Source organism: Ornithorhynchus anatinus, chromosome 7 (genome assembly GCF_004115215.2).
Source record: "Ornithorhynchus anatinus isolate Pmale09 chromosome 7, mOrnAna1.pri.v4, whole genome shotgun sequence".
Classification (NCBI taxonomy): Eukaryota; Metazoa; Chordata; class Mammalia; order Monotremata; family Ornithorhynchidae; genus Ornithorhynchus; species Ornithorhynchus anatinus.
The window spans coordinates 80,104,113-80,121,424 of NC_041734.1; the positions used below are offsets into that span (position 1 = coordinate 80,104,113).

General features: G+C 59.0%; 1 protein-coding gene across 1 annotated transcript; it reads left to right on the forward strand.

Annotated features, from left to right (window-relative positions):
• Window positions 1-383: 383 nt before the first annotated feature.
• HSPD1 (heat shock protein family D (Hsp60) member 1) lies at window positions 384-16,828 on the forward strand. Its single transcript, XM_029068607.2, has 12 exons — window positions 384-495; window positions 1,705-1,871; window positions 6,873-7,125; window positions 8,456-8,538; window positions 9,261-9,356; window positions 9,689-9,782; window positions 11,389-11,557; window positions 12,435-12,534; window positions 13,899-14,144; window positions 14,252-14,426; window positions 15,157-15,335; window positions 16,228-16,828. The coding sequence occupies exons 2-12, from the start codon at window positions 1,707-1,709 to the stop codon at window positions 16,378-16,380; spliced, it is 1,713 nt and encodes a 570-aa protein (XP_028924440.1). The 5' UTR covers window positions 384-495; window positions 1,705-1,706; the 3' UTR covers window positions 16,381-16,828.
• The last annotated feature ends 484 nt before the right edge of the window (window positions 16,829-17,312 follow it).

A 17,312-nucleotide genomic window follows, 5' to 3' on the forward strand; every position in this document is an offset into this window, starting at 1 on the left:
GCCATTGGCCGTCCCGGACGCCGGCGCGATGACGTCACCCCCCCAAACGCTCCGGCTTTCTGGGCCTTTCCACCCCTTCGGCCCCACGGCGCGGGCTGGGGAGGAGAAGGGGAAAAAAAAAAAAAAAAAAAAAGTGGTGGCCGCCCCTCCCCCCGCCCCTCGAGACCGGAAGTGACGCGCGGCGGCGGGGATTGGCCGGCGGGGGGGGGGCGTTCCAGAAGGTTCTGGAATCCCCGGCGGCCCCGGAACCGGCATGGGGTAGAAGGGCGGGCGGCGGCGGGCGGCCGCGCGGGGCTTATTCAGGGTGCGGGGCCCGGCGCGGGCGGCGGGGGAGGGGCGGGAGCGGCCTGCACATGCGGGGCGGGGGCGGGGGAGGGGGAGGGGGAGGGGAAGGGGACCGGCGCGGGGCCTCATTGCAGCGCGGCAGCCGGTTGCTCTCTCTTCTCGGCCGCCACCGTGTGCGGTGCGTGCGTCTCTGCCCCCGCCGTCCTGCAGGTAGGCGGGGTCGGAGGTCGGGGGGAGGCCTCCCCTCGCAGCGTGCGGGGCGCTGGGCGAAGCGCTGGGGAGAGGCGGCGGCGGCGGCGGGGTCACCTTGGGGCGCCTCTGCAAAAGGAGGAGGAGGAGGAGGGGGGGGGCCGACGGCCAGCACGGCGCTCAGCACGGCGCTCAGCACGGCGCTCAGCACGGCGCTCAGCACGGCGCTCAGCACGGCGCTCAGCACGGCGCAGGAGACGCTGCAGGGGAGCCTCCCCTCCCCCCCTCCTGGGAGACCACGTGCCCAGCGCCGGGCGAAGCGCTCGGGAGACCACCCGAGGAGAAGGGGCGGAGGTCGCGGGTTCTAATCCTGCCGCGGTGGCCGGCTCGGCCATTCCTAGGCGAGCGCTCAGTAAATGCCATGCGGCCACTTTGGGCCCGTCGCAGCGCCGGGCCTCAGTTCCCTCCTCTGGAAAATGGGGATGAAGGGCGGGAGCCCCACGTGGCGCCGGCCTGCCGATCACGGCGGGACTCGTTAAGCGCTTACTAGGGGCAGCGCGCCGTGCTAAGCGCTGGGGAGGATACGAGGCCATCGGGCCGTCCCACGTGGGGCTCCCCGTCTCCCTGCCCGTCTTCCGGGTGGGGGGAACTGAGGCCCAGAGAAGTGAAGCCACACGGGGGCGGGATTCGCACCCACGACCTCCCACTCCCCAGCCCGGGCTCTCGCCCCCGAGCCACGCTGCTGCTCACGACCTTGTAGCCCCGCCCCCCAGCGCAGAGAACAGAGAACGTAGAGAAGCAGCGTGGCTCAGTGGAAAGAGCCCGGGCTTTGGGGTCAGCGGTCATGGGTTCGAATCCCGGCTCGGCCGCTTGTCAGCTGGGTGACTTTGGGCGAGTCACTTCACTTCTCGGTGCCTCAGTTGCCTCATCTGTGAAATGGGGATGAAGACTGGGAGCCCCGCGTGGGACCACCTGATTCTCCTATGTCTACCCCAGCGCTTAGAACAGTGCTCGGCACATAGTAAGCGCTTAACAAATACCAACATTATTATTATTAGAACGGGGCTTGGGCCGTAGCGAGCGCTTCCCAAATAGCATCGTCCCCCTTAATAATAACGCTGCTATTTGTGAAGCGCTTACTAGGTGCGGGGCACTGTTCTAAGCGCTGGGGGAGACAGGGGTTTGGGGGGGGGGGGGGCGTTGAGTAAGTAGCCTTTTTTGTGTTTGCAGACATGCTGCGCCTGGTCCTCCCGCTGCGGCCCCTGTCCCGGGCCCTGACCCCGCACCTCAGCCGCGCCTACGCCAAGGATGTCAAGTTCGGGGCCGAGGCCCGCGCCCTCATGCTCCAGGGGGTCGACCTGCTGGCCGACGCCGTGGCCGTCACCATGGGACCCAAGGTATAACCGAAATCGTGATAATGTTGCTATCTGTTAAGCGCTTACTCTGTGCAGGGCACTGTTCTAAGCGCCGGGGGAGACACGGGGTCATCGGGTCGGCCCACGTGGGGCTCACGGTTCATCCCCGTTTGACAGATGAGGGAACTGAGGCCCAGAGAAGTGAAGTGACCCGCCCTCCCCCCGGTCACACAGCTGACCGGTGGCGGAGCCGGGAGTCGAACCCATGACCTCTGCCTGGGCTCTTTGCACTGAGCCACGTTGCTTCCCCAATAATGATGGTATTTTGGTAAGCACTCGCTATGTGCCGAGCACCGTTCTAAGCGCCGGGGTGGATGCGGGGTCATGATAATAACGATGTTGGTATTTGTTAAGCGCTTACTATGTGCCGAGCACCGTTCTAAGCGCTGGGGTAGATACAGGGGAATCAGGTTGTCCCACATGGGGCTCACAGTTCCCCGTTTTACAGATGAGGTAACTGGGGCCCAGAGAAGTGAAGTGACTCGTCCACAGTCACACAGCTGACGAGTGGCAGAGCCGGGATTCAAACTCATGACCTCTGACTCCAAAGCCCGGGCTCTTTCCACTGAGCCACGCTGGTCATCAGGCGGTCCCCCGTGGGGCTCGCGTTTTTGCGTCCCCATTTTTAGATGAGGTCATTGAGAAGTGACCATTTATTTATTGCCACTGTTCTTGTCCGCCCGTCTCCCCCGATCAGACCGTGCGCCCGGCAAAGGGCAGGGACCGTCTCTATCTGTCGCCGATCTGTCCATTCCAAGCGCTTAGTCCGGTGCTCTGCACATAGTAAGCGCTCAATAAATACTATTGAATGAAGTGAAATGACTTGTCCAAGGTCACACCGCAGACAAGTGGCAGGGGCGGGAATTAGAACCCACGACCCCGACTCCCGAGCCCCGGCTCCTTCCCCTAAGCCACCCGCTGGGCCGCCCGAGGCCGGCAGGACCTCCCCCCGCCCTTCTGATGGAGAATGGGGCGAGGGGGTCCCCGTCCCCCCCCCATGCGACCTGCAGCCCACGTGGGACCACCTCATTACCTTCTATCCGCCCCGGCGTTTAGCGCAGCGCCTGCCACGTAGTAAGCGCTTGACCGATGTCAGCGTAATAGCCTGTGAGCTCCGCTCTTTTGTCCTCCCGAGCGCTCAGTACAGGGCTTTGCACGATTGAGTGAAGGCAGAGGAAGGAGGGCAGGGGCCGGGGGAACCCCCACCCTACTTAGGCTTGGGTTTCTTTTTGCCACGTGAAGGATTCGCACGTGGGAGCCGGCCGAGTGCCGTGGTTGCTTCCTGAAACGCTTGTGTTTTAGCTAGCCTCCGTTCATTCAATTCAGGCGTATTTAGTGAGCGCTTACTCTGCGCAGAGCACTGTACTAAGCGTTTGGAATGCACAATTGGGCAACAGAGACAGTCCCTGCCCAACGATGGGCTCGCAGTCTAAACAATAATAATAATAATAATAATGTTGGCATCTGTTAAGCGCTTACTATGTGCAGAGCACCGTTCTAAGCGCTGGGGTAGACACAGGGTATCAGGGGGTCCCACGTGGGGCTCCCAGTCTTCATCCCCATTTTACAGATGAGGGAACTGAAGCACAGAGAAGTCAAATGACTTGCCCACGGTCCCACAGCCGACAAGGGGCAGAGCTGGGATTCGAACTCATGAGCCCTGACTCCAAAGCCCGGGCTCTTTCCACTGAGCCACGCTGCTTCTCTGGGCGGGGGGCCACAGACAGCGAAACAAGTGGTCTGGCGTCAATATCATCAAGATAAACAGAATCACAGCTATATACGCATCATTAACAAAATAAATAGCGATAAATAATATGCAAATATGCACCCCTGCCGTGGGGAAGGGAAGGGGGAAGAGCAGAGGGAGGGAGTAGGGGGGTCAGGTATCCGGTGACCACTTCGAAGCCACGGCCGATCTTTTTTTATTCTCTCATGGTATTTAGGTGCCGGGCACCGTACTAAGTGTCCGGGTAGATACGGGATGATTGGGTTGAACGCGGTCCCTGTCCCGCGCGGGGCTTGGGGTTGTAGCCCCCAGTTCACGGAGGAGGGAACCCAGGTCCAGAGAAGTGAAGTGACTTCCCAAGGTCACACGGCAGACAAGGGGCGGGGCCCGGATTAGAACCCAGATCCTTCTGACCCCCCGGGCGGCCAGGCCATGCTGCCGCTTCTGCAAATATTTAACAAATACCGGTGTCCTTATTAAGTGCTCCCATCTGGGGTAGATACAATCCGTGCTTGGCACATCGTAAGCGCCTAGCAGATGCCATTATTATTATTATTATTGAAGTCCCTTTCCCACATGGAACTCACACCGGTCTAAAGGGGGAGAATAGAATTGAATTCCCCATTTCCAGCTAATAATAATGATGATGTTGGTATTTGTTAAGCGCTTCCTAGGTGCCGAGCACTGTCCTAAGCGCTGGGGGAGACGCGGGGGAATCAGGTTGTCCCACGTGGGGCTCCCAGTCTTCATCCCCATTTTCCAGATGAGGGAACTGAGGCCCAGAGAAGTGAAGGGACTCGCCCACAGTCACCCAGCTGACAAGTGGCAGAGCTGGGATTCGAACTCATGACCTCTGCCTCCCAAGCCCGGGCTCTTTCCACTGAGCCACGCTGCGGCATAGAGGATAAGGGACCTATTCAAGGTCACCCCGCAGGCAAGTGGTGGAGGTATCTAGTACCTTCACCGCTTAGTAGAGTGCCCGGCCCCATAGAAAGCACTTAAATACCATTTAAAAAGCCAGATTTTTCTGATTCTCGGGCCTCTTTGGGGAAGAGGATGATTTAATTTTAGATAAAGACGACCGTTTAGTCGAACCAAGCGCTTAGAAAGCCCCGAGAAGGGATGAGGAGAGACGGGGCTACCTCCGGCCTCCCCCTCGGTCCAGGGAAACGGAAAGGGTCCGGTTTACCGGCATCTTTTACGAGGGCGGAAAATCGGAATTAAAACGGGCTTTGAAAAGTGCGGCCCTGAGGAGTAAAATAAGTGAGCCACGCTGCAGAATGTGCCCGTGTGAGGACCCGGCCGTTAATGCGTTTCGGGGACTTTGACCTTCTTGCTTCATCCGCCTGGACTGGGGAGGACCGAGGTAGCGGCGTCCACGTGGTAGTCGGCTCGTTTCAAATCTCAGTCCATCGGGGATGTTCTGTTGCCGAATTGTACTTTCCAAGCGCTCGGTACGGCGCTCTGCACACGGTAAGCGCTCCATAAATCCGACTGAACGAATGAAAGGTATTTAGGGAGCGCTTACGGCGTGCAGCTCTTCAGAAGGCACCAGTCCGTCTGGGTTGGTTTCAGAGACTGAGCTTTGGGGAATTGATTTCTACCTGTCCCCCCAACCGGGGACCGAGCTCCGGCGCGGAATATATCTGTTTATGGTTATATTATACTCTCCCAAGCGTTTAGTACGGCGTTGGGCCCACTGTAAGTGCTCAGTAAATACGACTGGCTGAGCCCCCCCCCCCCCCCCCCCCTTATTTTTGGCCCTGCGGCTGAGTGACTGACAAGTGGGATGGCGGTTTGGGGAGGAACGGGAGGATTTCAAAGAACTAGTTGGTCTGACGAGCGCGATCCTAGTTTGCTGAACCAGAGAGTCACGGGATAAGCGGCGAAAAAGTGAACCGACCCGATGATAGCCATATTTGACACTCGCCCCATCTTCGAAATCTGACTAAAATCCCAGGCCGGTTTGCTTGTTTTTGCTCTCTGCCTTCCCCCTTCTAGACCCTAAGCCCGGTGTGGGCAGGGATCGTCTCTGTTGCCGAATCGTCCTTTCCAAGCGCTCAGCACGGTGCTCTGCACACAATAAGCGCTCGATAAATCCGATGGAGTGAACGGATGAATCTCCGAGAGGCCTTCCCCGGTTAGGCCCTCACTGGACCTTCCTGCCTTCTCCCGTCAACTCTGCCCTTGTACCCCCAAAATAGGTGGGGGTGTTGCTCCCCAACCCCACAGCAGCTACGTACAGACCCAGCGATTATTTATTAAACCCCTCTAGTCTCTGAAAGGTGGCGAGAGCAGGGATCGTGCCTCTCCGCTTGCTTTATCAGGAAAACGGCCAGTGATTTATCACCCCCGTTTCGGGTGTGACAAATAGGCGACTTCCAAGCCAGTAAGTGGTATTTATCGAGCGCTTATAATGCGCAGAGTGTACCGAGCGCTTGGGAGAGTCCACCATGAGGTAATTACTGATTACCCTGTATGTACCCCAGCGCTTAGCACGGTGCCCTGCACATAGTAAGCGCTTAACAAATACCAACACTATTGTTAATTAGTAGGCACGTTCCCCGGCCCGTGATGAGCTTACAGTCTAGAGCAGAGGGGAGATGCGTTAACGCAAAGAAGTGACTTATTTTATGTAACTTAGAGATGGCTACCTAAGGGTTTTGGGGTTGGGGCGATTATCACAGGTCTCTGGATCACTTGGTGAGAAGCGGCGTGGCTCCGTGGAAAGAGCACGGGATTGGGAGTCAGGGGTCATGGGTTCGAATCCCAGCTCTGCCCCGCCCCGTGTCAGCTGGGTGACTGGGGGCAAGTCACTTCACTTCTCTGGGCCTCAGTGACCTCATCTGGAAAATGGGGATGAAGCCCGTGAGCCCCACGCGGGACAACCCGATGACCCTGTATCTACCCCAGCGCTCTGCACGTAGTAAGCGCTTCATAAATACCGACGTTAATTAATCGGTGCCCTCGGTAGGTAGTGAGCGCGCGTTTCCTAGGGTAAACCGCACAGCCTAGGGGACGGACATAGGCCCGGGAGTCAGACGGTCGCGGGTTCTAATCCCGGCCGGGCCGCCTGTCCGCCGTGCGACTTCGGGCGGGTGGCTTCGGTGCCTCGGGTCCCTCGCCTGTGAAATGGGGACGGTCCGGCGAGCCCCGCCTGGGACGGGGGGCGGGGGGCCGCGTCCGACCCCATCTGCCGGGGGCCGGTCCGGCGCCCGGCACGCCGTGAGAGGTCGTCGTCGTTATCGTCTCAGGGTAGAAACGTGATCATCGAGCAGAGCTGGGGGAGCCCCAAAGTCACCAAGGACGGCGTGACGGTGGCCAAGGCGATCGACCTGAAGGACAAATACCAAAACATCGGCGCCAAGCTGGTCCAGGACGTCGCCAACAACACCAACGAAGAAGCCGGGGACGGCACCACCACCGCCACCGTGCTGGCCCGCTCCATCGCCAAGGAGGGCTTCGAGAAGATCAGCAAAGGAGCCAACCCCGTGGAGATCAGGAGAGGTAGGAAGGAGGCGGGGCCTTACCGCTACCAACCCCTGTGAGCAATAATAGCGGTATCTGTTAAGCGCTTACTCTGTGCAGAGCACCGTTCTAAGCGCCGGGATGGACCCAGGGTCATCGGGTCGTCCCACGTGAGGCTCCCGGACTTCATCCCCATTTTGCAGGTGAGGGAACTGAGGCCCGGAGAAGGGAAGCGGACTCGCCCGCGGTCACACGGCTGACGGGTGGCCGAGCCGGATCATCGTTATCGGTGGGAGCTCGCCGGGTGCCGGCCGCTATACTAAGCGAAGCAGCGTGGCCCCGTGGCGTGGGAGTCGGAGGTCGCGAGATCGAATCCCGGCTCTGCCACTTAGCCGTGTGACTTCGGGCAAGTCTCTTCCCTGGGCCTCAGTGACCTCATCTGGAAAATGGGGATTGAGACCGTGAGCCCCACGGGGGGGCAGCCTGATGACCCCAGCGCTTAGAACAGCGCTTGGCACGGAGTAAGCGCTTAACAAATACCAACATTATTATTAAGCGCTAGGGCAGATGGGAGCAAATGGGGCGGGACGCAGTCTCTGTCGAGCTTGGGGCTCACAGTCTTCATCCCCGTTACCCAGGTGAGAAGAAGGAGGCCGGGGAAGTGAAGCGGTTGGCCCAAAGTCTCACAGCAGACACGGGGCCATTTTGTATTCCGTCCTTTGCTTATTTCCGTTAATGCTTGTCTTGCCCCTCTACCTGTGAGCTCCTTGTGGGCAGGGAACAGATCCTACCAGATCTGTTGAAGCAGCCCGGCCTAATGGCTAGAGCCCGGGCCTGGGAGTCGGAAGGCCCCGGATTCTAATCCCGCCTCCCGGCTCCTTGAGCGAGTCGCTTCGCTTCTCCGGGTCTCGGTTGCCGTATATCTGAAAAACAGGATTGAGAGGGAGCCCCGTGTGGGACAGGGACGGTGTCCCAACCTGAAGGGTCAGAGCACGGCCCGGGAGTCCGAAAGACCCGAGTTCTTATCCCGGCTCCGTCGTTCGTCTGCTGGGTGACCTCGGGCAAGGCGCTTCACTTCTCTGGGCCTCGGGGACCTCGTCTGGAAAATGGGGATGGAGACGGTGAGCCCCGCATGGCTCTGTGGTGGATGCAAGAAAATCGGGTCCACCACAGAGCGTGGAACAGTGCTTGACACAGAGGAAGCGCTTAGCAAGTGCCATCGTTATTATTATCAAGGGGGGGTCGGGCAGGGGCCCGTAAAGCCGTGCTGCGCACACAGCCGGCACTCACACTGATAGTTCGGATCAACCGACGGGTGGGTGGAGGGTGGACGGCGAACTAAGGAATGACCGGTGTCCTCGACGTCCAGGGGTGATGCTCGCCGTCGATGCCGTCATCGCCGAGCTCAAGAAACTCTCGAAACCCGTCACGACCCCTGAAGAAATTGCCCAGGTGAGGTCCGCGTACGTGGGACCGGGATGGCCCGGGAGGAGATGAAGCTCTAGATTTTGGTCGAAGCTTAGTCCCCGTCCGCCGGGTCACCTCGGGCGAGTCACTCACCGAAGCCGCAGTTTCCTCCTCTGTAAAATGGGGGATTGACACGGAGGCCCGGGTGGGACGGGGCCCGCGTGGTCTTGCCTCTGTTCAACTGTGAGCCTCGGGGGTCCGATCTATTCCAGCACGTGATACTGGTACTGGACACACAGTGAGCGCGTAACAGATTTACCAGATACCATAAAAAATTCATCGTCTGCTGAATAAATGTGAAGCTCCCAGAGGATACGATGTAACTCTTGTACTGTCCTCTGCCAAGGGCTTAGTACAATGCTCTGCGCACTGTAAGCGCTCAATAAATACAATTGTAAGGGTGACGGGATAAGAGCTACTGTCATCCATCAGGTGTTGGATATTATTTTTAGGGTAAAGACTTGGCTGATACTGGCAAGATTTCCATATCCAGAGGTTTGAAGGAATTATGACCGACTGAAAGTGGAATAAAGCGAGGTGACCGCCTCATGGTCCAAGAGCCTTTTAAATCGAGGCCACCCCCCGAGGAGGCTTATGAAAAACGACCCCGTGCCGTGGGGAGGGGAGGTGTGAGGTCTGAGGAGGAAGCAGCGTCTCCGGGTTATCCTCTGTCCAGAAGAGTGATTTGAGATGTTTTTTCATTTCAGGTGGCCACGATCTCAGCCAACGGAGACCAGGAAATTGGCGCCATAATATCCGACGCCATGAAAAAGGTTGGGCGGAAGGGAGTCATCACAGTGAAGGCAAGTACAAAGTGGTTACCTCGTTATCTTGTCTGTCCTTTTTAAGTCAAGCGCTTTCTGATTTCTTGATGATGATAACGATATTATTCCGTCCGCATTTTAATCCATCGTCATTCGCCTTTTACAGATTTATATTGACGTTTGTACCCCTGGTCCCCTTTGCACCCAAATCCGTCAGACCGCTGCTCTTTTAAAATCTTCCTCTTCCAGGAAGGCTTCCATCTCTTCCCAATTCTGGGGTTCCCGTCCTCGGCCCGTCACTGGTTCGGTGGTCACCGGGGCCTCCTTCGGCCCCGTTTCACCTCCGTCGATTTCCTTTGTCGTCTTCCTAGGACGGGAAGACGTTGAACGACGAACTGGAGATCATCGAAGGCATGAAGTTTGACAGAGGGTACATCTCTCCGTACTTCATCAACACTGCCAAAGGTAAGGGCTGGTGTCTGAAAAATAAAGGCCCGGCAAACTCAGCGCCTGAGTCGGGGAATCTCAGAGTCGTGGATTTCTTGAACGACGGTGAATGCCTCCAACTGGTGACAAGCATTTTCTTGGAAAGAGGACTCAATGAGCTATAATAATGATGGCGTTGGTATTTGTTAAGCGCTTACTCTGTGCCGAGCACCGTTCTAAGCGCCGGGATGGATAGAGGGTAATCGGGTTGTCCCACGTGGGGCTCACACTTTTAATCCCCGTTTTCCAGATGAGGTCACTGAGGCACAGAGAAGTTGTGACTTGCCCGGGGTCACACGGCCGACTTTAGAACCCGGGTCCTCTGACTGCCAAGCCCGGGCTCTTTCCACTAAGCCACGGTGCTTCTCGCTGGGTGCTTTGGCCTTGAGATTGAAAAATACTGGAAGAAATCCATCAGTGCGGATAACCTCCAAGCTCTCGGGAAGGAAGGCGAAGTGGCCTGAGGGCCGACCCGGTTGTAACCCCGGCGAATCAGAACTCGGGACCTAGAAGCAAAGGCCATGGATTAGCCGCAAATCACTTCTGTGGGCCTCAGTTCCCTCGCCTGTAAAATGGGGATTGATTGAGCCCCGTGTACTGACCACGTCCAGCCTGATTAGCTTATATCCACCCCGGCGCTTAGTAAAGTAAGCGCCTAAACAAATACCACTAATTGTTATTATTCTTAGTATTATGCATCGGTGGTCCTGGTTCGGAGGAGTTCCCCCCGCCAAAAAAAAATCCCTAGAAAGACTTGCCTCCTCCCTCTTGAGGACCTGAAAGAGTAAAGGCAAGCGATGATTTGGATGGCGTCTGGAGAGAGGCACACAGGAAGCTAGTTGGAAACCCGGGACTTGCAAGGTGGAACTGAGGGAGGAAGAAGATGATTTACGTGGGAAGACGCGGTGTATTTGAGTTTCAGATGAATCCTCGAGCGATAACTCTTCTGGTTCCCGAGCTTAGCACAGAGCTCTTGGTTTCCCTTTTTGGGAATTCATTTCTATTAACGTCTGTCCTCCCCCCACTAGACTGAGCTCGGGCAGGGAATCTATCCGTCGATGGTTATTTTGTACTCTCCGATACTGAGTGTGGACCACCGTACCCAGCAGTGGGGAAGAATGGTCCCTCAGGGCGCCCGCAGTAATAATAATTGTGGTAATTAAGCGCTGACTCTAAGTTCTAAGCGCTGGGCTAGATGTGGGGAATCAGGTAGGACACGGTCCCCGTCTCAAATGGGGCTCCCAGTCTTCATCCCCATTTTACAGATGAGGCCCTGAGAAGTGAAGTGACACGCCCAAAGTCACGAGCGGGGATTAGAACCCACGACCTGACTCCCAGACCCGGGCTCCAGCCGTTTCCCACCATGTGACGAACCCCAATTTTCGCCAGGACCGTTGCTCACCGCATCCTTGGGGCGGTAGCCACGAGGTTTCATCGCGGGCGGGGCGCGTGTCTCTTTTAGGTTGTAGTTTCCTCTCCCGGGCGCTTAGTCCAGTCCCCCGCCCCCAGGAAGTGCTCATTTTGAATCCGATCGAATGAGTGAAAGACTGAGGTTTTGAGGCGTGGCTGTCTCTGGCTCCGGCAGGGCAGAAATGTGAATTCCAGGACGCCTACGTTCTGCTGAGCGAGAAGAAGATCTCCAGCGTCCAGTCCATCGTCCCCGCCCTGGAGATCGCCAACGCCCACCGCAAGCCCCTGGTCATCATCGCCGAAGACGTCGACGGAGAGGCTCTGAGTACCTTGGTCCTCAACAGGTGCGGGAAACGGGGGGACCCGGACCCCCCGGAGGGGTGGACGTGGGGTCTCTGAGGGGCGTCCGACGTGAACCGGGACGAGACGTTAGCCGTCTGCAGTGTCAGCGCTAGTCTGGGGGGGCTTTTTGGAGGGGCGGGGCAGCTTATGGTATCGATAATGTTGGTATTAAGCGCTTGCTATGTGCAGAGCACTGTTCTAAGCGCTGGGGTAGACGGGGGATCAGGTTGTCCCACCTGGGGCTCACAGTCTTAATCCCCATTTTACAGATGAGGTAACTGAGGCACAGAGAAGTGAAGTGGCTCGCCCACAGTCACACAGTGCTGGGATTCGAACCCATGACCTCTGACTCCCAAGCCCGGGCTCTTTCCAGTGAGCCAAGCTGCTTCGCGCTGTATTAGGCGCTGACTACGTGTCGAGCACCGTTCTAAGCGCCGAGACGAGTCAGGTTGGACACGGTCCAGAGAGCAGAGGAGACGGGGCTTAAATCCCCATTTTACAGTTGGGGTAACCCCAGTTGGTCGGCAAGAGCCCGGGCTTGGGAGTCAGAGGACACGGATTCTAATCCCGGCTCCGCCGCTTGTCCGCTGTGGGACCTCGGGCGGGTCCCTCTGGGCCTCACCGACCTCATCTGTAAAATGGGGAGGAAGCCCGCGAGCCCCGTGCAGGTCAGGGACTGGGTCCGACCTGACTCTGGCGTCGACCACAGCTCGCTACCTAGTAAGCGCTTGACGGACACCCTCGTCATCGGACGTGAAAGGGGGGAGAGTCCAAAGTCAGAGGGAAGACACGAGCGGCGGCGAGATGGGCGAGACCGAGGTCCGGCGAGTAAGACTGAGGATTTCAGGTGGTCGTCTCTTTTCCCCCCCTTCTTTCCAGGCTCAAAGTTGGTCTCCAGGTTGTCGCGGTGAAAGCCCCCGGTTTCGGCGATAACAGGAAGAACCAACTTAAAGATATGGCCATCGCCACCGGAGGGGCCGTAAGTGGACGGACATATCGATCTCCAACTGCGACCTCTCGCTTCTGATCCCCGGAGGGTGGAGAGCTAGATTTAGGTGGCCGAGAGGAGTCGGCCCGCCTCCGCCATTTCCCAGGGGCTCCGTTAGCGAGGGGGCGGAATTGGTCGTATTAAGCCATCGGCTCTGCGGAGCCTCTGACCGAATCCTTCCTTCGAAATTCATCACCATGGTATCTGTTGAGCACTTACTATGTGCCAAGCACTGTTCTTGAAACAAGGAAGAAACAGGGTAATCAGGTTGTCCCCCGCGGGGCTCACACTTTTAATCCCCGTTTGACAGGTGAGGGAACTGAGGTCCATAGAAGTGAAGTGACTTGCCCGAGGTCACACAGCTGACGAGTGGCGGGGCCGGGATTAGAACCCACGTCCTCTCCCTCCCAAGTCCGCGCTCTTTCTTCTAAGCCACACGCGGGCCTGGGAGCCACTTGTCTGCTGTGTGCGACCTTGGGCCAGTCACTTGGACTTCTCTGGGCCTCAGTTCCCTCATCTGTCAAATGGGGATTTAGACTGGGAGGCCCCTGTGGGGCAGGGTCTGTGACCCACACAATTTGCTTGTATCCACCCCAGTGCTGAGCATAATGTGTGGCGCATAGTAAGCGCTTAACAGATGCCATTGTTATTGCTGTTATTCGCTGTCCTTCCCCGAACGTGTCCTCCCAAGCGCTCAGTACAGTGCCCTGCCCCCTGGTAAAGCCCTTGACGACTGACCGAGAGGCAGAAGACACCCAGAGAAGCTACGTCGGCCAGTGGGTAGAGCCCGGGCTTGGGAGTCCGAAGGAGCTGGGTTAATAATAATAATGGCGGTATTTGTTAAGCGCTTACTAGGTGCAGAGCACTGTTCTGAGCGCTGGGGGAGATATAGGGTCATCAGGTCGTCCCCCTTGGGGCTCCCAGTCTTCATCCCCATTTTAAAGATGAGGTAACTGAGGCCCAGAGAAGTGAAGTGACTTGCCCACGGTCCCACAGCTGACGAGTGGCAGAGCAGGGATTCGAACCCACGACCTCGGACTCCCAAGCCCGTGCTTTTCCCACCGAGCCAGGCGAAAGTTCCCTCAGGTTCCAATCCTGGGCCTCCACTCACCTGGCCGGGTGACCTCGGGCCGGTCGCTTCACTTCTCCGGCCCTCGGTTCCCTCATCTGTCCAATGGGGATGAAGACCGCGAGCCTTCACGGTCTTCACGGGGGACGGGGACCAACCTGATCAGCGCGTATCCACCCCTGAGGAGCGCTTGCCGAACGCCACCGTCGTTATCGTCAAGAACCTGAGCCCCCCGCGTGGGCCGGGCGGGCTGACGCGTCCCGGCTCCGCCGGACCCCCTTTCTAGGTGTTCGGCGAAGAGGGCCTGACGCTGAACCTGGAGGACGTCCAGCCTCACGACTTGGGGAAGGTGGGCGAGGTGATCGTCACCAAGGACGACGCCATGCTCCTCAAGGGCAAGGGCGAGAAGGCCCAGGTGGAGAAGCGCGTCCAGGAGATCGCCGAGCAGATCGACGTCACCACCAGCGAGTACGAGAAGGAGAAGCTCAACGAGCGGCTGGCCAAGCTGTCGGACGGCGTGGCCGTGCTCAAGGTGAGCCCCGGACGGCCCCCGGTCCCCGGTCCCGGCCGTCCCCCCCGCCCCGGCCGCGGACCCCGGAGTGAACCCCCGGCGGCCGGGATCTCTCCTCCCCGGCGCAGGTGGGCGGGACGAGCGACGTGGAGGTGAACGAGAAGAAGGACCGGGTGACGGACGCGCTGAACGCCACGCGGGCGGCGGTGGAGGAGGGCATCGTCCCGGGCGGCGGCTGTGCCCTGCTGCGCTGCATCCCCGCCTTGGACGCCCTCACGCCCCTCAACGACGACCAGAAGATCGGTAAGCGTCCTCCGCCCCCGGGCCGTCGACCGCGTCGGGTCTGCGCCAGCCCGCACGTTTCCTCTCTTAATGATATCGATGATGGTAATTATAGTGTTTCTTAAGCGCTTACCATGTGCCAAGCGCTCTTCTGAGGGCTGGGGTAGATACAAGGTCGTCGGATTGTCCCACGGGGGGCTCACGGTCTCAATCCCCATTTAAAAGATGAGGGAACCGAGGCCCGGGGAGGTCACCCGGCAGACGAGGCGGGGAGCCGGGATTAGAACCCACCACCTCTCACTCCCAAGCCCGCGCTCGTTCCACGGAGACGGGCTGCTTCTGAATCAGTCTAACTCACTCTCCCCGCCCTGGGAGCCTTATTGAGGTCTCGTCTCCTCCAGGAGGCCTTCCCCGATTTAAACCCTCCTTCCCCCAGCTTCACTCTCCCTTCTGCGTGTCTAGGCACCTAAATCCACGTTCGGACACTCGATAATCGCCCCCCCCCCGCCCCCCCCCCCCCCCCCCGGCACTTACGTATATCTCTTTAAACTCTACGTTATTTTTTCGTATAAATGTCCGTCTCTAGACCGTAAGCTGTTGTTTTGGACTTACTCAAGCTCTGGCGCGGTGCCGTGCACCCGGGAAGCGGTCCGTAGATAGCGTCGCTCGATCATCGGGTGGTCCGGGGTGGGGTGGGGGACCGCGGGCGTCCCGCCGGATCGGAGCCGACCGCGTCCCTTTCGGCCCGCAGGCATCGAGATGGTCAAACGGACGCTGAAAATCCCCGCGATGACCATCGCCAAGAACGCCGGCGTCGAGGGATCGTTGATAGTCGAGAAGATTCTGCAGAGCAGCTCGGATGTCGGCTACGACGCGATGCTGGGCCAGTTCGTAAATATGGTGGAGAAGGGAATCATCGACCCCACCAAGGTGAGTGGGTTGACTCCCTTTTTTGTATCGTAAGTTTTCCTTCTTGGAACTCGTCGATCTGACCAGAGCAGACCGGCGCGGGGCCGGGTTGTCCGAGGGAGCTCTGCCCGGGCCGTAGAGATGTTCCCCTCGCCGGGAAGAGAACAAGGAAAGAAGCGGCGCGGCGTGACGGAAAGCGCCCGGGCCCGGGAGCCCGAGGAAAACCGGGTTCTGATCCCGTTTCTACCGCCTGTCTGCCGTGTGCCCTTGGGCCACTCTTTTTTACCTCTGTGCCTGAGCCGTAGAGGTAGTCAGTCACTAGAGGTAATTAGTCACGGGGGAGTTAAACCCCGTGACTAATTACCTCAACTCCAGGCTGTGGCCCGCAGAGCCAATATCCGACAGGTGATGACTCTTCCCCTTCCCTTCAAAGCCTCGTCGAAGGCCCGTCCTCCTCCAAGAGGCCTTCCCCGACTAATCCTCCATTTCCTCTCCTCCCACCGCCTTCTGCGTCACCCTGATCTGCTCCCTTTATCCACCCCCGGCTCGGCCCCAAAGCGGTCATTCCATTCATCCCTTCGACCGTCCGGTCTTATTTACCGAGCGCTGCCTGGACTGCACTGAACTTGAAAAGAGCACAGTAAGGACAATAATAATAGGAGAGTTAGCTTGGGACGAGGACAACGGGACAGTCAACAGACACACCCCCTACCCCCGACGCACTTCCAGTCCGGGGGAGACCGTCCGTAGCCGTGATTTCTTTATATTAATGGCCCTCTAGACCGTAAACCCACGGCGGGAAGGGATCTCAGAGTGCGTTGTCCTCTCCCGAGCGCCCGACGCAGCGCTCGGCCCGCAGTAGAAGCTCCGTGGTGGCGCTCGACCCAGCTCCCTTCCCCTCCTCCCCGCGCAGGTGGTGAGGACGGCCTTGATGGACGCCGCCGGCGTGGCCTCCCTGCTGACCACGGCCGAAGCGGTGGTGACCGAGCTGCCCAAGGAGGAGAAGGAGCCCGCCATGGGCGGGATGGGGGGGATGGGCGGAGGGATGGGGGGCGGGATGTTCTAGACGCCTACGCCGGCGACGCGGTCGGCGGCGACGGCCGAAGCCGGAGGGGCGGGGAGGCGGCCCCACCCCCGTCCGCTCCAGACGAGTCCGTCGGAGGCGGCCGGGAAGGTCCCCCGTCGCCACCCCTCCGTCCCCGGGTTTTCAGTTGGCCAAACGCATCGTGGGTTTTCCCCGCGCCCGCGGATAACTTATTTTCTATTATCGAGGAAAAGACATTTGTACATTCCTGATCACCGGGGGCGGGGGGGGAGGTGGTGACGAGGAACCACGCGCCGACCGCCTCTCTGCGGTCGGCCGAGGCGCGCGGGGTCCCGGACCCCAGAATCAGCCCCCGGCAGCCCGCCCGAGCGGCCAGAGAGAAGACTGTGATCGATCCGATCGTGTACAAAGTAGACTATCCAATTACGTGACAACCTTTGTGTAATAAAAGATCGTTGAGAGGTGCCGATTTCTGTCTTGCCCGGGACTAGGAGGGGATGCGGCGGCAGGCTCGGGCTGCCCGGGCCGGGTCTGGGTCATCTCGGGGCGGAGGGGCTCGTTGAAAAGGTTTGAAGGGGGGGGGGACGGTCAATGTTTGTGGGATTGGAGGAGGGAGGGGATCCCGGGGGGTCCCGGGATGTGGGACGGGCAGGAGCGGAACGTGCGCGCCGGGAGGGAGGAGGGGGCCGAGGGGGAGTTCGAGGTGTGGATGGGCAACCGCTGCAGGCTCTTGAGGAGCCAGGGAGAACATGACCTCAACGTATTTGAAGAAAAACGAGCCGGGCAGGAGAGTGAAGTACAGACCGGAGTGCGGTCAGCCAGCAGACCGACGGAGTCATCCGGGCCGGAGAGGATGAGTATCGACCCGGTAGGTCGGATGGAGAGGGACGGGCCGATGTTGGCCCCGTTGCGAGGGCGGGGCCGACGGGACTGGGATTGAATTCCCGATCTTA